This window comes from Lepidochelys olivacea (assembly GCF_965140295.1).
Source record: "Lepidochelys olivacea isolate rLepOli2 genome assembly, chromosome: 8".
NCBI lineage: Eukaryota > Metazoa > Chordata > Testudines > Cheloniidae > Lepidochelys > Lepidochelys olivacea.
In genome coordinates, this window is record NC_140418.1 from 94498741 (window position 1) to 94521448 (window position 22708).

At 42.1% G+C, this 22708-nt stretch overlaps 1 protein-coding gene across 2 annotated transcripts in view; it reads right to left on the minus strand.

Moving 5' to 3' along the window:
- Window positions 1–715: 715 nt before the first annotated feature.
- PRKAA2 (protein kinase AMP-activated catalytic subunit alpha 2) overlaps window positions 716–22708 on the minus strand; it is a 29299-nt gene continuing 7306 nt past the window's right edge. The window contains exons 2-9 of one of the 2 annotated variants that reach the window (XM_084637905.1): window positions 17174–17315; window positions 14037–14130; window positions 12377–12521; window positions 11329–11416; window positions 8515–8739; window positions 4815–5319; window positions 2077–2203; window positions 716–1472 (exon numbers count right to left, since the gene is read on the minus strand). In XM_084637905.1, coding sequence (XP_084494031.1) covers window positions 1237–1472; window positions 2077–2203; window positions 4815–5319; window positions 8515–8739; window positions 11329–11416; window positions 12377–12521; window positions 14037–14130; window positions 17174–17315 — 1562 coding nt within the window. In that variant the 3' untranslated portion in view covers window positions 716–1236. Of the gene's footprint in view, window positions 1473–2076; window positions 2204–4814; window positions 5320–8514; window positions 8740–10407; window positions 10785–11328; window positions 11417–12376; window positions 12522–14036; window positions 14131–17173; window positions 17316–22708 lie in introns of those variants that run through there. The other variant, XM_084637906.1, reaches the window with a different exon arrangement.

Here is a 22708-nt window from a genome sequence, read left to right on the forward strand (position 1 = left end):
GTCAACTCCCCACCAATCTCTCAGGCTCTCTCCCTCCAGAAATCCCTCGTCTAGTTTCTTTTTTCCTTTGCTCCTACCAAGTACCTTCAGTGTAGTGTGTTCTAATGGCTCCCTCCACCCAGTCCCTCTACCTCCCCAACACTTGCTTCTGCTCAGGAGGGCTGATACCCTGAAAGGGAGACCAGTGACTATTTCTCCCCGCTCCAGAAATGTTAAACAGAGCGTTGCACAAACCTTGGTATCGGCTTCATCTACTGAGAAGTTAAGAATTTTTCCCCAGCTCAGAAATCTGTGCTGCTTACAAGACAGCTATCTGAAATATTTGGTAGGAGGTGAGGCAAGGCTTGTAGTAATTTACAGGAGCCCTAACGTGACCAAAAGCAGGTTGAGTATATATTGTGCAATGCAATTGGTGGCCAGAGAGGGGGAAAAACCAAGTAGCCTTGAACATTAAAAGGAGGCCACCAGGCCAGGACTATTCCATAGACCCAAAGCAGGAGGAGGGAGGGGGAAATCTTCTGGGGAAACAGCTCTCTCTAATTCAAAGCCTTAATGTGTGAAGGTCTCTGAGGGGCGTGAGCCGTGCCTCATGTGTGACCCTGCACTTCTGCCACCTGATATCTAAAACGGGGTTGCATGTTCCAAGATCCCAGAAACCTCCATGCAGCTGCTGGTTTTTATGCCAGAGCTGTTCACAGAGATTGGCTGGCATCAGTTTGTAAATATTGCAGGAGTTTTATTAGAGCTGGATTTTGTTTAATATAGTTACTTGTTTATACCTCTCATCTGGTTCACGCAAGTGAGCCCCCTTGACTAGCAGAGGGGATACAATATGTATGTCACTAGAGAATACCCATATTGTAGATATTGAGGTTCAGCCAAGTTTCCATACGTAGAGACAGGCAGCACTGCGGAAAGGGTTGCTCACTGATGCAGTTACTGTTTTAAAACCAGGCCCGGTTTTTCACATTTCATCTTCACTAGTAAAAGCAGTTTGGTTTATACTGTGGTGAAACTAGTGTAATAAATGAGACAAACCTGTTTCTAGTTTCCCTCAGTGCTTTGTAATGGCAACTGGAGCCACCGAAGGGAGTATTTGGGTTTGGAGGGAGTGTTTGTGCACGACAGCGTACGCTATGCCCAGATACGACAAAACAAACGGAAAAAGAAACCACCTAGGACCAGATTCTCCGTGCAATCACGCGTGTCGAGGGACAGGTGCCTCAGCACTGAGCATCAGCGAGCTAATGCCATGATCAGACTGGCACACATTTCAAAAAAATCCATGGTGTGGCTACCCAGGCGTGGCGTAACAGAGGCCACGCTCCCCATCAAGGAGCCAGTCAGGGATCCAGTAAGCGACTGGAATTCAGCAGTGGTAGAATCAATACTCAGTCTTGGTCTGTGCAAGCCAGCCGCAGAGCATGAGCGCTGTGGTGTGGATGAGCCTGACCTCTGCTCCATGACATCATCTTAAATGCACAAACAAACAGCGTTATTTAAAATCTACTCAGCTGCTACCCCGGGGGTGGGACCTGGCCAAGAAAGGAACACTTGCATCAACAGCGCACCCATGCTAGGAATGAAATTCTGGCTCCGCTGAAGTCACCAAACTCCTGTTACCTTCAGTGGGGCCAGGATTTCACCCTAGAAGTGTACCAGCTAAAATGGGTGTTACATTAGGAGGGGGAAAAGGAAGTCTTAGATTAAAGCTCGCTGCGTGTACCTGCTTGGGAGATTCTATAAAGTAAAAATACATAAGTGCTCTGGTATCTAGCTACTTCTACACACTTTGCTGTGTGTGATCACTTAAGATCAAAATGCATTTGCAGCAGATGAGGGAAAAGTATGTGGTGCAGTGACAAATGGGTAGGCTCGCTGGAATTGATTTTTCCCCTTTTGCAAGTATAAAGAACTATTAAACTGTCACAGTCGCGCTAGTGGAGATGAATGGACCAGAGTTACTCAAGTGGACTAGAGATACTATAGGAGAGTCTGAAAATAGAAAGTGACAAAACCCTTGAAATTCCCCATTCTATGCGATTCAACTGTCATGCCACAACACTTCCTGCTTACCATCAATGCTTTTAAAGTCCAAAAGATAGCTGCGATTGTCAACCTGGTAAAGCTGTAAACTCATTTTCACATAATTCCCGGTCACCGGATTCTTTCGACGCACTCTAAGATGATAGGCGTTCACCACCTAAAACAGGTAACTTTCTTTCAGGAATAAAATTCAAGGTGGTAGAACATTTCCCACCTCCCCAGCGTGAAACATTTCAAGAAAAGAACACTCTGGAAAGAATGATTGCTTTAACATACATAAATAAATATCCTAGTTGCTTCTAAAATATGTGTGTGGGCTTTTTTATGTTAAGTGGTTTTCAGTTAGGGTTGCGCAGACCTCTCTTGCCACCCTACTAAGCCCACACGTGTAACTCTCAATACAATCTGTTCCTTTTGTACACTATTTATAAAGGATTTGCATGGATGGCAGGTCTGTTGGGATGCGAATCGTGTTTGTGGAGTTAGTCTTAGGGTGCGGACAATATTGCTCAAGCCTAATACTAGAAAAAACTTCATCGCCTACAGAACTATTTAGCTAACTTCATTCTGGTTAGAATTCCACTTCCATTTGTAGAGCTACACGAGGGATAAATTTGGCTCATTAGCTCTCTGTCTTGCTGTGCATCTAACAAAGCTGCTAGCTGTTACAGACCCCAATATCTTTATTTAGGCTGTAAGCTCTTTGGGGCAGGGACTCTGTCATATGTTTGGACAATGCCTTGGGCAACGAGGACTTGGCCTCTAGGTGCTACTGTCACACAAATAAATAATACTGAGAAAGGGAGCAGGCTTCCAGAAATGCCAGCAAATCAATTCACTGAACAGAGAGAGAATATTCTTGGGGAAGAAGAGCGACACATTCAGATTTACTTCAGAGAGCAAATATTAGTTGAATGAAATGGTAATATAACTAAACACCCTTATTCTGCCCTCTGCCTGCCAAAACAGGGAGTAGGGTAAAACATGAATACAGTCACCTGTGTTCAAAAATAGTCCAAGGTTTAGAAGATATGCTTTAGTCAAACACAAGTAATTGGGATCTCTACTTGGGTGACTGGGAGAAGTTCTACAGTCTGTCTTATGCAGATCAGACTAGATCAGTGGTTCTCAATCAGGGGTACGTGTACCCCTGGAGGCATGCAGAAGTTTTCTACATCAACTCATCTAGCTAGATATTTGCCTAGTTTTACAACAGGGGACATAAAAAGCACTAGCAAAGTCAGTACAAACTAAAATTTCATACAATGACTTGTAGATAGCGCAATATAAACTATACACTGAAATGTAAGTAAAATATTTATATTCCAATTGATGTATTTTATAGTTTTATGATAAAAATGAGAAAGTCAGCTATTTTCAGTGCTGTGACACTTTTGTATTTTTATGTCTGATTTTGTAAGCAAGTTGTTTTTAAGTGAGGTGAAACTTGGGGTACGCAAGACCTATCAGACTGCTGAAAGGGGTACAGTAGTTGAGAGCCACTGGACTAGACAATCGAATGGTTCATTCTGGATTTATAATCTAAGAAAAGTTCCACTCGGTTAACTCCTTTGGGAACCACTAAAACTTGTACTTGCCACAATCTGTAAATCCGCTTTCAAACCTGTCCTGAGCTGCCTCTAATGATGGGACTCTGTTACTGCACGCAGGGGCCTGAGCTGAGCCATTTTCCCACTCATTTCACATAGCTACCCACAAATGAATTAAATGTTGGAAACTTTAACACATTATTATGGGTGATTTTTTAAATGCTGGCATTTCAAAAGTAGCATATGCAGCAATGGTAACGTTCACACGCTTTACACCATTAAGTAAACCATTCTCGAATGAACTACTGGGCATAAACGTAGGTGCGTCATGCCAGCGTGTCAATGGTTATGGTCCTGATTCTGCACTGCCTTCCATCTTGTGTTGCTATTTACCCTGGTGCAAAGTGGTTGTAAAAGGCTAATGAGTCAGATGGTCACAGGTAAGTGACTACACAAGGCGGTGGAGAATCAGGCACAGTAGTTCTTAATGAGGGTTAAATCAATGGCAAGAACTTATCTGAGCACAAGAAAAATTGAATTGCTAGCTACTGCAAAAATACCTGTCCTATCTCATGCACCAATATCTCAGAAAACCCAGTTAAAAGAGAATATTACCAAGCAAAAAAAGAAAAATCAAGCATGGAAAGTTCAGCCCCAACCGGCACATTGTTTGGGAAGCGTTAAGTGACTGTAAGCATGAGCTAGACATGGCTGTGCCTTCACCCAGAAGTACAGTTTCACTAGTGCAATGCTATAATCAGTTCCCTTGTAGTAAAAGAACTTTTGTCTACAAAGTAACATAGCCTATATATTCCTTAAGAAGAGAATAAAGGAAACCGATTGTGTAGTTTCAGGACATGTGATTGTTATGACCCATGGGGGAGGTTTCAAGGTATTCAGTCGCTAAAATTAGAAATATGACCAGCTCCTGCTAGCCCTACAGCTCAACAAGGCAGGCTGAGAGAGTTAAAATAAGGAAGTGCATTTTATGCATTTTATAAGTATTTTATGTCAGTAATACAGGTGGAGCTTATTTAGCCACAACTAGCATTTTTCAGGTTGAGTGTTTGTTTAAAAATAATAAACTAGAGATGATGATATAGTTCAAAACAGACAATCCTGTAACAATACTTACTATCTGCACTGATCAATTCAGATCAGGAGAACTTATAAGAAAATGATCCTTGAAAATGGCCACAAAGCACTGATATTTCCTACCTTCCATTCAAAATCCAGCTGTTTCATAGCTCGATACACTTCAGCCATAATGTCATACGGTTTGCTTTGACTGCGGATTCCTAGATGCCACTTGGCTTTTTTCACAGTCAGAGATTTTGGCTTGGTAGTATTCAGTGCATCCAAGGGACACCGTGCTTTGGGACTGTCTGCTATTAAAGGAGGCATCCGCTCTGGGTGCGGTTTCACCCCCGGAGGTATGTGCATAGTGCTGTCATCCATAAATGAGCCAGTGGGCGGACTAGAGGCGAGGTAGAACTCACTGGCTTGATTCATGATTCTCCGATTGTCAATGATAAGGTGGTAAGCTACTGCAAGCTGGTCTTGTGGGTCACCACTATACAAGCTGTTCATCACCTCTGACTCCGTGCATTCAAACTTCTCACAAACTTCCCGCACTGCGTCATCATCAATGACATTAGCATCGTAAGAAGGATCCTCTGGAAACAAGTAACTGGGCAAGTCTTGTTTAAACCACTCGTGTTCTCTAGGGGGAAAAAGAAATGAAACTGTGACTACAGAGAGAGAGAGAGAGCGAGCATAGCCGTGAGTCTGTATTTGCAGATGGGCAACCTAGCTGTGATTCATTCTATGAGCTACAGCCTGGGGTGGTGGGGAGGGTGAAGGGGGTCGAACCAACGAGACAGACCCTCAGCTGGTGTAAACTGGCAAAACTTTGTTGTTTCAATAGAGCTACAATGATTTACACTGGTTGACAATCAAGTTCATTATTTTTAGTGATGTCTGAGTCTTCATTCAGGCAGTGGAACTCATTGCCACAAGACATCAGTGTGGCCAAGAGTTTGGTGCAACTCGAAACAAGCGTGGCCACTACTATCATATTCTAGAAAACAAAATGCTCGTCGAAGGCCTTCATTTGACAGCCCTGCAAACTATTAATTATTTATCAACACACAGGTAACACCAGTGCATGCTTTCTTCAGATTAAGGTACCACAACAATACTGACGAGACGGGCGAAGGACAGTTTCCATTTTTGGTCTTTCTGTTGTAACTTCCAACAAGACTGTAAGTTGTGTGAAATAGTCACACCAAACAAAGCAATGAGCGTGTGTGCAAGGTCTCCTGCATGTGATAGGGTGTCCACCCGACACAAGGCTTGCAAGGGTTAAGGTGGCCAAGTAGGCCAATTACCTCCCCAACCTGCACCTGGAGGCGGAGCCAGGGATTTAAATAGAACAGGCCTCCTGGGCAGGACCAAGTAAGACCTATATAAGCTAGGAAGTTGGCAATGGGGGCACTGCAGGCATTTCCTGGGAGAAGCGAAGGTGTATTCAGGAGTATAGAGGGTAGTGTGTGGGTGCTCCCTGGGAGGAGGGAGGCTGGTGGGGGAGCCAAGAAGGTGGGAGACAGTTCAGGGGAACAGTAGCAAGGAATAGGAATGCAGACCTTGGCTGCTGACTAGCGGCCCCTGAGACGGGACCCGGAGTAGAGGGTGGGCCTGGGTTCCCCGACCGGCTGCTGACCAAGTGGCACCAGCAGGGCAGTGAGCAGGAAGACTGCCTGAGCCCATCTGTCAAGAGGGACTTTGTTACCCCTGGAAAGGGGAACATGGGGTGACTGTGGCTGGAGGGGAGGCTGTGGTTCCTGGAGCAAGAGGGGCCTGCAGGATGGGTGAGACAACACGGGAGGAGGGTGCAATGGCTGGTCAGAGCTAATCCTCAGAGCGTCCTGGCGGTGGCGCTGCCAGTGGTGAGTGGACCCCGTGACACCGCATCAGTGAACAACAGCCTTGGTTCACAAATCCAGGCTGATGTTCAGTTTACAGACAGGCCACTCTCCAAAAGGCACCTCCACCCTTGCTCCCTCCCCATTTCGCCTGTGCTGTCTGCAGACAGGCCCCCCGCTACAGGCCTCCCTTGGGATTTCAGTTTTTCATGAGGCATGAACTGTGGCCACTGCCTTTTCCAATGCTTTCAAAGTCTTTGAGTGGGAGGGGAGGTGTTCAGCATGCATCAATCTTCCATCTCCACAGGGCAGTGGGACTGGGGAAACACTCATGGCAATCGCTGGTTATTTCATTAGGAACTATGGGGCAACTCAGCCTTAGGGACAGTTGACAATCAGGGTGTTTCTCTGCTCCTGCATGGGGATGGAGTGGTCACTAACATCTCCCTCTCACGCATGGCCTGTGGTAGGCATTGGTCACACCCTGGAGAGCATAATCTGGGTGTGGGGATGCCGTTGCCACAAAATTGCTCCTTTAAACCTCCAGGAGCAATTGGATGGTCGTATGCAGCTCAAAGGCAGTAAACATAATGTGTAGGATGGCATCCCAGAGCTGGGGCCTTTGGTGGTGGGGCGGGATTCCTCATGCAAACCCACACCTACAGGACTGTGTGTGCTGCCAACCCCTAATAATCGCACCTGCATGTGAACTAAACCCTATATCGTTCGTCCGGCACGGCAACTGTGATTTTATTTGTATGTTAGGAACTGGCCTGAGACCCAAACACCCATCAGACGGTAAAGACTCTTGGTCACTGATGTAGCTACAAAGTGGTCACCCATCTGCCACATCCCATTACCACCTGTTGTCCCCTCATGGGCGCTCCTCCCCTAAGATGCATTAGAGCCACTAAACTGAGAGACTTGGGAAAAAAAGCCCCATTTTCACTTTAGGACAGCAGTGGCACTATAAAACCATCATTTCCAAACGAATTAAAGACCCAAGGACTTTCAGATGGCTGTGACATTTATATACCTATTTTAAAACACCATTTAGATTTAATGATGATTCTGTATTTCACAGAAGATCGAGCATGCTCCTAGTTTACACCGTACTAAAATTATTCAGTTTAAGTCCTGCTGTCAGACAGGCATTTTTAATTATATTTAAAGGCCCAAATATGGACTAAAAAAACCTCAGTGCTCACATTAAGCTGAATTTATATGGGAATGTGAGCAGGCAGAAGTACAGCACCAGCTTATTCATTTGCTAGATGAGAAAATTATACTACATTTAAAGGTGAGCCATTTGCCCTCATTAAGGAATATTTTTCAGGTGTTTCATTTTTAGAGCACGGGCTGTGGATCCTGCATTCTTGGTCTATGCATCTTTTCATGTTTTGCTGTGACTCTGCATATTAAATACACCGTATGCTGAACCTGCATTCAGAAGGAAGGAGAAGTTTTTTAATTAAGCAACAAAACATGGCAGATGAATGCTAATTTCTTAGCATTACTGCATCACGTGGCTACTTTTGCCAAGCACCGTTAAGGGTATTTGAGACCATTTTTTAATGCAACAGAAAAGGTCCCGGTTACTTGCTGAAATGCACCTACTAACCTTCATAAACTATGGGTATGTTGACACTTAAAAAGCTGCCGCTGCACCACTGTAGCGTTTCAGTGTAGACGCTCGTTACAGCGATGGGAGGGGTTCTCCCGTCACTGTAGTTAATACACCTACCTGAGATGCAGTAGGTAGTTCAACAGAAGAATTCTTCCATCAACTTAGCACTGTCTACACCAGGCTTAGGTAGTCATCGCTACATTTCTCAGGGGTATGGATTTTTCGCACCCCCGAGAGATGTAGCTTTGCCATTGTAAGTTTTCAGGGTCAACTAGCCTTGTGTCCGCAACACAGCTTGCCCACCACATGCAAGCAGGTATATTTGAGGAGACAGGCTTCTGCTGTGACTTCTGATGTGTGACGTTACCTTATGTCCTTGATGGTTGCTCGCTTGAGTGGGTCAACCTGCAGCATGTGCATGAGGAGAGTGGCAACTGAACGGTTGAGGTATTCGGGGATGTAGAAAACACCTCCACGGATCTTCTTAAAGAGCGTGGGAACGTGTTCGTCATCAAATGGCAGCGTCCCGCAGAGAAGAGCATAGAGAATAACACCACAACTCCAGATATCCACCTCAGGCCCAGCATACAACCTAAACAAAGTCAAGGCAACAGAGAAGATTTCCTTTCCATGTTTTATCTGTTTGCCAATTGGCATTATATGCTTTGTAGTAGAGGTTATAATATAGCAGAGGAGCTTAAAAGTGGCCTCTGAAAGCTAAATGCTTCAGTTCGTACTCCTACCCCAGTGTCCTAAAACTGAGCCTCACTGAAGCGTCTCTGGTTCACTCAGACTGAGACACGAAGGTGCAACGCACAGAAGCTAATGAAGAGGCAAGGAAACAAGTTTACTCTTCCTTCCCAACAGCTCTGTGAAAAGCTTTTTCTCTTGTTCCAATGGCTGATGGACTCAGCCAACTATTTCTATACATCCACCAAGACAGATATAACTACAAGCAAATATTACACCTCTGTACATTTATTTTTTCTGTAAGAAATTTGTATTCAAGTCCGATCCAGTACTTAGGCTTCTAGGAAACTGCTAATGTGGGCATGGTTATCACAAAGCTTGGGTGCCCTTGATACACTGCTTTGATTACTGCGTGTTGGATTTTTTTCAGTAACATTGTGAGCATGCTCCTCCTTGGCCAAAATTTCAAAAGTTGGGCTCCTACAGCCATACTCAGGCACCTAAATAGCTCGCTTTATTTTCAAAAGTGCTTGTCACCCAGCAGCTCCTTCTGAGGACAATGAGAGCAGCTCCGTACTCAGCATTTTTTGAAAAAACTGGCCAATTATTTAGATGCATAAGTATACCACCCTTTATGGTCTTGTTTTTGACAATTCTGGGGGCCCAGTGTTTCTGCTGGTTCTCAGATTGATAGGATGATCACGGATTTGTATTTTAGACCCAAGCGGATATATCTACTCTGTCTTACAACCTGTCCTTTCATGCTTTGTTACTCATCAGGCCATGGCAGAAGGTGAATTTTGAATCTGCTCACATACTCTGGTCTCCTACATAAATCCATGTGCAATGTCATACAACAGAACTAGTAGTCTGACCAATCTCCATGCTATGTGAAAAACATTGTAATGATAACTCTGACAGGTGCTGTCCCTTTAAGAGCAAGGCAGGTTGGGAAACCCTTCCAGGATATAAAATGAGAAGCTGAGCAGCAGTGAGGGAGTTTGCGGGGAGGCCTGATAAAGGGAAGGCAATACAGTCAGGGGATTAGTAGATGAACTTGGTTTAGACGTATATGGTGTTTTTGTTTCTTTTATTCATTGCTAATAAGCTGAATTGGTTGAGTCCTTGCAATCCTTCGGGACCTAGAGGGCAATAACTTGTACCTTTTCTCTTGCTGTCCTCTGATAGAACACTCTCTTCTATACTGCTTGAATGAAAGCACAGTTAGGGCTCTACTAAATGAAGTGGGGACAACCTTGATTTGCAGCTTCTTTCTGGAGCTGCAGCAGCTGTGGACCTCCTGGCTTTGCCCCGTGTCCAGCCAGCATGACTCACTGATCCCTGTAAGTGGAGTTGTTGCCTCAACTCAGTCCTCCGGAGGGCCTAATTCAGAAGGAACTCTGCCATCACTTCCACTGGCATAAGTGACAGGGAACTTAATCAAAAATAATCCACATTAACCAAAATGCTGTGTTTATTTGGCCTGTTAGATGAGATACAGCAGGAAAAATTATATGGGGAAAGTGTACTGCGATTTTGCCACCCGGTTTCTGTTAAAATGAATGCAAACAAGACATGGTATAAAAAAATAACTGGTATGAGACCGGAAAACAGGTGGCTATGAAGAATATGTGCAAGATTCTAAATTAGGAAATCCTTCCTTCTAATCCTGGTTTTGTCACTGGCCTGCTGTATGGGCTTGGCCAAATCAGTTTTTCTCCGAAACTCCATTTTCAGAACTGTGAAATGGGAAAGGAAAGGTCGTACTTCCATCTGGGTGTGATGAAGATTAATTCAGGATTGGGCAGTGCTTTCAATAGGTAAGGGTGCTATAGAAATGCCAAATAACAGCCGTTCGGTAGGGCGTGACTGCTTCACAGGTTTGTTCATCATTTATTTAACAGGAAGTCATGACCATTCCGTCCCATGACAGCAGCAACCATTCTTCTGAAAAAAGAAATTGATTAAAAGAAGCCAGAAGATAAGACTCTTCAGATGGAACCACTGGGAAGGTATGGAAAAGGGGTAGAGACCATTGTTAAGGTTTGGGAAGCGGGTGGGTAAAATTGGTTGGTCTATCATTGACTAGTTCTCTTTAACAACATAACAAAATTAAAGATAGACAGATGAAACATTTAGCATGTTAGGTGAATAAGAATTTTGGGGAGGGAAACTCCTTGCACATGAAAAGGATTCAGGTCAAAAATATATTTACCTAATTCTTTATTTAGGTATATAAACCACAAATGTCTTTTAATAACTCTTTACAATTTTTAGAAAGATCGTTTTCTTTTTTTAATCATAGAAAGAAAACGACACAAGGCTTTGTGACTAGATTCACTCCCACTTTTAAAAATGAAGGCGTGTGAGGGGGAGCTTCAGCTATCTTTAACAGTAGTACAAAATAAGTTTCAAATACAAGAACAAATGCAAGAATCACACCGGACCATACACTTGCATTCAAATGGGTTTTCTCAATGATAAGTTATACCTTCCGGAGATGACTTCAGGAGCTGCATAGTTTGGGGAGCCACAGCTGGTTCGCAGAAATTCACCATCTGACATCATGTTCGACAACCCTAAAAGTAAGACTCTTGCATATTGACGCATGCTTTGAATGTATGGTTAGCGAGAATTCTATGCTTCTAAAAGGATGACGGGAGGAGTACCAAGGGAAGGAGTGGGGGAAATTATGAAATAATAAAATTAAACAATTGGGGGTTTCTGGAATGGTGGGGCATTATGTATTACAAATAATTCTCACATCACTTATCACTAGGAGAAAGAATGCATCTGCAGTGAGCTGCCTCAGACTGTTAACTAGCTTTCTAAATCATATTGAAGACTCCTGTCACTGCTTGTGTGTAAAATGAAGTGATCCCAACACACAAATAGTTCTACAAAAGGAGTAGGCACATGAGATTAGACATAACAGGCTTCAAAAAAAACCCCAAAACTTAGATACATTCATGGAGCATAGGTCCATCAAGGCTATTAGCCAAGATGGGCAGGGATGGTGTCCCTAGCCTCTGTCTGCTGGATGCTGGTAATGGGCAACAGGGATGGATCACTTGATAATTACGGGTTCTGTTCATTCCCTCTGAAGTACCTGGCATTGGCCACTGTTGGAAGACAGGATACTAGGCTAGATGGACCTTTGGTCTGACCCAGTGTGGCCATTCTTATGGTCATACAGGGACAAATTCCGTCCTGATGTTACTGCATTGGAGTCTACCATGAATGTTAGCTAATTTTTTTTAATTATTACGCTGAAAACAGTGATGAATTTGCAAATTACCTTGTTTCTCCACTGTGCTAAAACCCATGTATGTTTATACTACAAACACAAGAGACCTCACTAGCAATGCCTGTCTTCGTTGAAGGGTGAGTGTTTACGATTATGAACTCTTCAATTAAAATTATGAAATTGTTCATGGCCATGCAAACTGACTCAGTTCTGTAAGGCATGTTATGTTGACACACTCCAGCAAGTGGCTTGTAGCTGGCTACATTTCTGGAATGCTGTTGGGGTCACATACCAAAATCAGCTATCTTGGCATTCATGTGTGCATCCAGCAGCACATTCTCTGGTTTCAGGTCTCTGTGGACAACCATATGCCTGTGACAGTAATCCACTGCAGAGAGAATCTGCTGGAAAAGGCGTCTAGCTTCCGCATCTTCCACCTACAAAACACCGGGAGACGGTTAAACCTTTCTCTGAAACGACACTTGGCAAAACACCTTTGGCTCCGTCGTGAGCTGAAAAGCTCTATGATGCACAGATAAAATTACAGTAAAAACACTGTAAACTGAGACAAATGTATAAAGCAGATTTTTCCCCTTGCATTTTATACTGCATTACTGCTTTGAAATAAAGCTAATAACTAGGAGCCGTGTGACAAAATTAGGAAAAGCTCAATTTAGACTGGTTTCAGAGTAACAGCCGTGTTAGTCTGTATTCGCAAAAAGAAAAGGAGTACTTGTGGCACCTTAGAGACTAACCAATTTATTTGAGCATGAGCTTTCGTGAGCTACAGCTCACTTCATCCAGTGAGCTGTAGCTCACGAAAGCTCATGCTCAAATAAATTGGTTAGTCTCTAAGGTGCCACAAGTACTCCTTTTCAATTTAGACTGGCTGTCACAAAGACCTGTGTTTAATTTGTGTCAGGGCTGAGCCCCGGCACATCTTGGCTTGGCAGTTTATAGCCCCTGCACCTCTGGGCTTGCTGTGTCAATGCAAAAAAAAATTGCTTTGAGCGTCAACACCTCTTTCATTACAAATTAAGCACTGACAAAGACCTTCCTAATAGTGAAATCTATTAAACTGTGGCCTAGTCTCTCAAGGGAACCAATAGCAGTCCTATCACAGGAGATTTTAATCTAGACTTGAGAAAGCATTGCACAATGTTCTACAGGGAACAAATTCAGCCATGAGGAATGAAGTAGGTGGCTTTGTAGAGGTTAAAAATGGAGCAGCTCTATGATTCTATAATTAGGAAGAATGCAATGGGGAATTAGATCAAATAAAGTGCGTTTCTGGTCATTTATACTGACCAGTTTGTAATGTTCTTTCACGAAAAATGTCGTTTCTAAATGTCAAAGTCCAGAAAGGGCCTAACTTTAATACTTAGAAAGATCAAGTATTTTCTATAAACTGAGAAAAAAAAATCATGCTGTAAATCAGAATTGTATTCATAAATGTAAGGACCAATGGAAATGACTTCTCCTATCAGTGTCCTCATACGAAATAGGTTAGTACAAAATGCATTTCTTTTGTGACCCTACAGGAAGAGAAGAACATTAGCACTGTAGCCTGAACTTTCCCGGTATCCTAACTGAGACCTTTATTCGTCCATCTTATACGTTCTGCTGTTCCTGGCTGGTGGCTGTATGAAACCTACCAAGACATCCGTAAGGGAGTTACGAGTGATTCTCCTTGTACTTAACAGTAGGTTTATTATTTGATTGGCTTATTTTTCTGGCTTGTTTTTATTTTTTGTTTATATGTTGTAACACAACATGGAGTAGTTGCAAAGAGATGTATACAACTGTATTCTAGGCCAAATGCAAGATATTCAGGATAGGACTATTTTTGTTCCATTTAGCTAAAAAGCATCCCATTTTGCAAAACCATTTTACTCTGCAGCACCATCCTTTTCCCACCCAAATCTTTATCTTGACAATATACAGTCACTTACACGTCCATGCTTACAGATGTAATCAAACAATTCGCCACCAGATACATATTCCATTACCATGAAAAAATCCGTTGGAGTGCTGATGACCTGGTATCTTCAAAAACAAAAGAGAGAATTTAGAAAGACTTAATTAGTAACAACAGAGCAAGATTTTTAAACAGTTTACTATTATAACTTCTTCTGTAAAATAAACATTTGTTTTGATCTTGTGTCAAGAATTATAACATTCATAAACCAGTCGGAGAACACTTCAATCTCTCTGGTCACGCAATCACAGACATGAAGGTCACTATCTTAAAACAAAAAAACTTCAAATCCAGACTCCAGTGAGAAACTGCTGAATTGGAATTCATTTGCAAATTGGATACTATTAATTTAGGCTTAAATAGAGACTTGGAGTGGCTAAGTCATTATGCAAGGGAGCCTGTTTCCTCTTGTTTTTTCCTACCCCCCCCCCCCAGATGTTCTGGTTTAACTTGGATTTAAACTTGAAGAGTGGTCAGTTTGGATGAGCTATTACCAGCAGGAGAGTGAGTTTGTGTGTGTATGGGGGTGGGGGGGATGTGAGAGAACCTGGATTTGTGCAGGAAATAGCCCAACTTGATTGTCATGCACATTGTGTAAAGAGTTGTCACTTTGGATGGGCTATCACCAGCAGGAGAGTGAATTTGTGTGGGGGGGTGGAGGGTGAGAAAACCTGGATTTGTGCTGGAAATGGCCCACCTGATGATCACTTTAGATAAGCTATTACCAGCAGGACAGTGGGGTGGGAGGAGGTATTGGTTCATATTCTCTGTGTATATATAAAGTCTGCTGCAGTTTCCACGATATGCATCTGATGAAGTGAGCTGTAGCTCACGAAAGCTTATGCTCAAATAAATTGGTTAGTCTCTAAGGTGCCACAAGTACTCCTTTTCTTTTTGTGAATATAGACTAACACGGCTGTTACTCTGAAACCTTTCTATATATGAAAAGCAATTGCTTATATTTCAAGATGCAAACAAATATAATCTCAATATAATTTCAATGGTCTGTTGAAAGCATCTGTTTCACAAATTCACTTCTTTATTTCTTAAGCTTTTACATAATCCTCTGAAATCTTTGCTACATTAGTTTACCACACTTAGGACTAACCTGATTTTCAAACTTCCATTTTGGCTAAGATTTACAGCAATGTTTTAAGAGATTGCTGTAAAAGCAAAAAAGGAATATTAACCTTCCCTCCCCCCGTCCCCTCTTGTACTGCGGATGCAGGAGAAAAGAACTCTAGGTACTATAGGCAGGTAAAGTTTGAATCTGTCCTATTACACTCCAGTTTCTCAGCTAGAGTAAATTGGCATAACTTTATTGACTTCAGTGAAGCTACATAAATTTATAGCAACACCAGCTAAGGTTCACAACCATTTTCTTGTACTCAGATTTTGTGTTTGCACTGCTTATAGTTGAATTTGTGTTCTGTATCATTACACTAGAAGTGAACAAATAACTTCCTGTCTTCTTAAAACTGCATGTAAATACATCGTGTTCAGTAAAACCCACAAAAGATCAATAAGGGTTAATACACTTTAAGGTGGTTTGAGATCCAGTATACCAAAGTCTCTGATAATTCGTTACTGTGTACAGGGAAAAAAATCAAATAAAATGGAAAGTAAATGTAATCCATTCTCACTTCCTAATTTTCTTTTAACATACCATTTCATGATTCAATTAGTTAGCCCAGACCATATTGATGTTGTTAACTGCGATTTAATTTTTAGGCCATAATTTGTTCTCTTTGACATATATGAGAACCAGTTGAGACTCAGAGTGCCAGATGCCTCTTTGAGAAGCACTTTTTGCTACCTGATTTATGAAATGGTACCAATCTGTTCTCAAAGATGCTAATGATACTGTGGAGTAACTCCATTAAAGTCAATAGTAACTTCAGAATTATGGTGGATTAACTGGAAGCAGAATTTGACCCCTTCCCTCTAAGAGGAAGGCTCACTAGATGACATGCCAGTTTCAAGAGTGCTCTAAACAACAAATTATATTTCTAATAGCCATTCAACCACTTTATTTTATAGACATGCCAAATGTATTTAATGGCTGGCTACTATAATAACTTGATTTGTGCATTTAAACCTGGAGGTTTCTGGATTTTTAATCTGAGAACGCTAAACTACTGCAGTGCAGTTACCTATTTGCAACTTAAATTCGGATACCTCAGAGTGTCAATTTTGGAACCTCTTTCCTGAATTTCAACATCATAAACAGAAAATGGTAACTTTAGTCTTCTGATATCCAGACCACTAATGGAGAACTCCTATTGGTTTGGGGCTAGGATTTCACCTCGAGAGCCTGATCATGTAGTCATTACACAGACAAAAGTCACATTAACTTCAAAGTCTCATTAACTGCTGGATCAGGCCAAAAGAGAAGAGAGAACACTAACTCCCATTGACATCTATGGTAGTTCCTTGTAGCCCTCAGTTCTCAGTCACCATTGCCATTCCATTGAAAAACAACAGGGCTTACACAGGTGTAAGTATGTAGAACTTGATTCAATAAAGTTTACTATGCATGGGATTGCCAAGATAATACCCCAAACTTCCCAGCAAAACTGGTCTGTATAGTTTTCTAAGGCTCTGACTCTGCTCTTATTGACTTCAATGTCGCAAGACTGGGCCCTAACTCAGCAAAAACCTGCACACCTGCTTAGCTTTGTATATTACTGGGAGTCATTCCACTGAAGTCAAGTAAAGTGAAGCATGTGTATAACACTTGTAGGATCAAGGCCTTAATTTATAACTTGGTAGGTACATGACTGGAACAGCACAAAGGCAGCCTGATCCAAAGCCCTTTGAAATCGCTGATTTCAGTGGGCATGGGACAGGCCCATAATGAATAGATGTGTCAACTTATTTGCAAAAAACTAAAGAATGTCTTGAATGAATTATTTAGAGAATATTAATTAGCTGGCTCTGTTCCCCGATACACTTCTCAAAATGCAAACTAACCATTTCAGTCTTTTCCATCTTCTGCAAGTGTAATTTAATTTGCTAGTAAAACAAAAATGCATTCAAGAGAATTCCCTCTGACACAACATAGAACTGAAATGCAATATGAACACAGAGAACACTAGCAATTGTACTTACAGTTTGATAATATGAGGGTGCCGAAAGAGTTTTAGGTTTTGAATTTCTCTCTTGATTTTCCCAACCACATCCAAGCTCCGAATTTTCTGTCTATTTAAAATTTTTACGGCTACTTTATGTCCTGTCAGCTGGTGTTCTCCAACTAATGGAAAGAGAACATTAGAATGTCACTAAAGAGGATGCAATGACCTGTAGGAGTAATTTAGCTTACTGACATAGGTGGGTTCTGAGGGAACAATGGAGGGAGGGTCATGATGGGTAAACTGTCTGAAAGTTGGGAACCACCAGGCCTGCACAGGGGACTGGTGTTTGGACTCCATGACTCAGATGACTAATAAAGGAATATCACCTCTAGGTTAGTGATTCAAGTCCAAAACACGTTGTTACCATCTGAAGATGACGCAGTGGCCCTGTGTGAAATGAGTCTGGTGACCTCAGTCCAGGCCCCAAGCCTGGATTTATAATGTGGACACAGCTGACCACTTTACAGAAAGTTTCAGAGGCCATAGCTCTGATGGACATGGAAACTATGTGGTCAGAGAGCTTGTTTCTGAGGCACTTTTTCCACTCACTCCTAAGCAGGTCCTCCCATCGTCACTCAGGATGGAGAGAATGGAACTGAGCATTATCTATGAAGTTCTATACAGAGTGCTCAAAATCCTGCAAGCTTTACTGAAGGATGACAAGTCTATACATGTTTTACCCAGAGATCCACAAGCAAGTAGTTTCTGACTAGTTATGTATTTTAAAGTGCAGCTTCGTTCTCACTGAACGTCAAACCATTAGGGAGGTGAAAGGGTGGAGTTAACCCTGTCTCTCCCATCATGTTGCAAAACTTCCCCTAACTACACATATTTCTAATCCTTCCTATGCTGCCTTCTGGAAACTAAAGCTACTTTCTCTCGCCCACAAAGCCCTGCATAAATCATATACTGGGATTTTCCAAGCATGCCTTATCGAGCGCTTCAGTAGAGCAAGCCAAACTCTGCTCTGAGTTGTACTGGTCCATATCACTTACATGGGTGACAGTGGTGTAACACGAGAGGAGAATCTGGCTCAGAGTTTTTAACTTAATGTGAAATTTCCCAGCTTTTGTCAGTTTAAGCCAGCCAGCCTCCTTCTGTCATCACTTAATGTACTACTTCTTGTGAGAATTAGAAAATACTTAGCTGCTAAAATGCATTTAGACTGAATGACAGGTTATGTTCACATGCCATACTATGGACTTGATGAATACTCCAACCAACCTCTCCCAAACTGTTTTCACCATAACCAAAGGGTCCAGTCTTGAAGGCCTTACACAGACATCTATCTTTGCAAAAGCTTAATCAACACTTAGTGGAAATCTCAGGATTTTCTTGTGGTCTCTAGCGGTGGGCTGTCTGGAAAATAATTCCATTTGGTAAAAAAAATTGTAATGTAAAAATCTGTTTTCATTCTGCATCAGAACAAAAAGTAGACCTTTAAAATCTTCTGTGAGTGTGAGATATTATGACCCTCGGCCTTCCCCTAAGAACAGACAATAGCCTAGTGGTTAGGGCCCTCACATGGGAGCCTGACGCTCAGTTTTGCTGAAAAATTCCAGACCAGCTCTAGTTAGAGTGTCCTCTAAGGCAGTGCTTCTCAAGCTATCTGATGTGGAGGACCGGCAATTTTTTTCCCCCCAATTTGTGCACGCAGACCGGCAGCCGGTGGCTCGGTCCGCAGACCAACACTTTGAGTAGCACTGGTCTAGGGAGTAGGATGCCAGGAAGGGACTTGCCTTTACATAGGGCTTCCAGTTCTTCAAGGGAGAAATTGATTAATACAAGGCTTATGTACCACTTAGGCCTTGTCTACACTACAGGGGAAATTCGATATAAGCTACACTATTTGAGTTAGGTGAATAGCCTAATTCAAATTGACATAGCTTAGACCTACTTACCACGGGGTCCACATTATGCAGTGTTGACAGGAGACGCTCTCCCGTCGACTCCCCCTACCCTTCTCGATCCAGTGGAGTACAGGAGTCGACAGGAGAGCAATCTGTGGTTGATTTAGCAGTTCTTCACTAGATTTAGCGGGTCTTCACTAGACCCGCTAAATTGACCGCTGATGCATCGATCGCTGCTCGTCAATTCCCCCAATAAGTGTAGACAAGCTCTCAGTGGACTTACAGGGCTTAAATGGGACTTACGTGATGCACAGGTCTTAAACTAGCCCTCTGAACGAGGGTTAAGTTCAGCACAAAGATATAATCAAGAATAATGACAAGTTCTAGACCGTTATGTAGTCTGGGGTAGATTACTTTCCCTATAGAGTCTTAGCACACAAGTGCTAAAAACAAATTAAACAAAAAATATTGAAAAAATATGTCCCTGAAGGGGCAATCTGTCTCTGTGGAGCTCATATCCAAGGCTAAGTTGCAAGGATTTACAGCATGTAAAGATTAGGTTAATCAGAAATAGATATACATACATCACGGGGACGAATATTCATTGTCACACAGGGGTAGAGTAAATCTCAAATAACCTAGTCTTAAAAATAGAACTTTACACACTTACATAATTATATGCAATCCTCCCGCTGTGCAAACTAACAGTAAAGGCCAAATTCTGCAGAAGTCTTTATTCAATGGAAGTTTCCACAGTTGTGTTTCTTGGCTCCTGAATACTGCAGTGGGAAATCAGTCCTTAAGCCTTGTAGTAAGCCCTGATTTTAGGGGGGATGCTGCAGCTGCAAACTTGAGTACATTCTTTAAAAATACAGGTTAGAGAGAAATGTGTTGATGCTGTTTGTCTCCTATTGAGCACATTGGGACTGACTTTGCTCTCACTTACACTGATGTAAACTGGGAGTAATTCTACTGAGGTTAGTGGAATCACATCAGATTAAAAATGGTGTGAGAGAACTCGGAATTAGACCCATTCCTTATGATTGAACAGCCTGTGCCACAAAGTGTTCTGCGTGTATGAAGGCAAAATTATAACAAAGTTAAATCTATAGGAAGCTCCTTGCATATCATAGCAATAATGCCTTCGGCATTACCATTTATATTGCAGCTGACAACTTGAAACCCTTTAACGCCATTTTTTGGCCATAATTTTATAAATGGTGAGGATCCTGCAAAGACTTACACATGCTTAACTTGACATCGAGTGGGTGGAATTCTGGCTCAACGGATGTTAATAGGAGTTTTTGACACTGAGACTTCAAAGAGGCCAGAATTTCAACATGTAAGTCATCCCATAGTTACTCACAGCATGCAAACGTAAGTACCTGTATACGTTTTTGCAGGATTGGTTAATATTTTGCTTTTAGCTTCATATAGTTAATTACCATTACATAACATACTTCCCAGGCCTATATTAGAACACATGGCAAAAACTAGTATCTTCCATTCCTCTCTGTCATTTGCTGCTACTTCTATCTCTTCTATGGCACAGAGATGGCCTGTTCTGCCCCCTGTTTCTAAGAGGTCTTCTTCAGATTTCTCTTGACTGCCCTCGTTTCCTTACACCAGTACCTTCATGTGGGAATCTGTGTGTTGGTAGCTGGAGTACGTGCCCCAGATATGTCCAGTGTATCCTTCTGATTCTGGTGGCAATGAATGAGCTGATAGTTGGCGATTTCTCAGAACTCTTCATTGTAACAAAGTCTTTCCGGCCAATGCCCAGAATCTTTCGCAGACATTTATTTTCAAAACTATCTACTTCTCTGTCTAAAATTTTTGGTAAATATCCAGCTCTCGCACTCGCAGCTGTATTTTAGCACTGAGATTACGTTTGAACTGAAAATTCTCAGTTTTGTCCTGATTCTACATATCTTTAATTGCCATACGTTTAGTAAATGCTGTGGGTGCCTTTCCTATCGTTGATGTCACTTATTTTACTATCTTCCATAGCAATCAACTTTATTTAAGTCTTTAAAATAAATCTATACTTAATCAGTACAGATCTAAGGAGTTCTCTGTATGAAAAGAGATCCAAAATTTAATCTAAAACCGGGGAAAACCAATGAAACCATTGACATATTTTAAGAGATTAAGATCACTACATTTTTTAAAAGCTGATTTATTTCTACTTGAGAATTTGCTTAATGCACTCTAATACGTATTTTCTAAAGTATGCCATAATCAGCTGTTTCTATCTAACAGTGTTGGATTACATACAGTTACAAAACTGTTAATGTTTCTTATACTACATTAAAAAGGTGGGGCACAGGTGGGGTTTTCGTTTGTTTTGGTTTTGATTTTTTTTTTTTTTTAGATTACACTGAAAACTTGTTTACAATAAACACAAAGATACAGTGACATTCGTAATCAGGGAGGCCACAGAATAATATTCTGAAGCACAAGACAGGGAGTAAAAACCCTGCCATTAACTTATTAACAGCATATCATTTTAAAGGCTTTAAGCAGATCACTAGAAGCTCACTGCAGTGTGTGAGTGCGGACAGGAGCAGAGCATGAAAATGACAGAGCAGTAAGGCTGTTACCATTCTGGGTGAAGGAGGTCATTATTATTAGCGAAGAGATAAACACTGCCAGAGATTCTTTCCTCAATAAGAGTGTCCCAAAAATAAAACACTTGGCCACCCTTGAAAATAAAAGCCCCGTTTTGCATGAACTGCAATATGCTACAGTTTGTATTGTACATGCAAGTCAGGGATTTAACTATGGGCTGAGGTAAACAGGGTCATTCTCATTGTGCAGTATGTAGAAAATACCAGTCATCAGTATTAGGATGCACCTTTGCATCTCTTGGGATTCTGGAAATTACAGCTTCCCAAGGTTTCAGAGTAGCAGCCATGTTAGTCTGTATCCACAGAAAGAAAAGGAGGACTTGTGGCACCATAGAGACTAACAAATTTAATTGAGCATAAGCTTTCATGAGCTACAGCTCCTACAGCACCCTATGCCATGCTGCTAATGGACTGCTCTGTAGCCCAGAATTTCTAGAAAACGCTATGCTAAAGCAACCCCCCTTCTACATCTGTGAGGGGGACAGTGTATGGCCACTTATGGTGACCCTGCCCTGGGAGAATTCTCCCCAGGCCCTTTGTGGCATAGTTCTGGAAGGAAGTTGGTCTCTCTTCCAGCCAGGGTTAATGTAACATGTACATGGAGTACAGGTTAATAGTGTAATGAGAAGAGGGAGAGGAGAGAAAGGGGGCCGGAATGGAGCACATCAGATCAATACCTATAGACCTTGCATCAGGGATGAATAAGCCCACAGGACATATGATTTGGTAGGACAATAGAAACCCCACATTTAAGGCCTACAAATCACACACCTCAACAGTGTGATGCATAATAAATAATACTTTGCCTGTGCCCACAGAAGCACCTTCTATTGGAGAATCTCAAACCATTTTCCGAAATTAAAGAATGATACCATGCCCCATCTCTTGTGGTCAGTAAGAATGAAATAACTGCTTTGGGTGGGGAAACTGAGGCACAACACAGTTAAGTAGCTTGGTCACAGTCATGCACAAGTGACACAGCCAGGAACAAAACCCAGATCTCATCCCTAGGTTCAGCACCATCCTTTATAT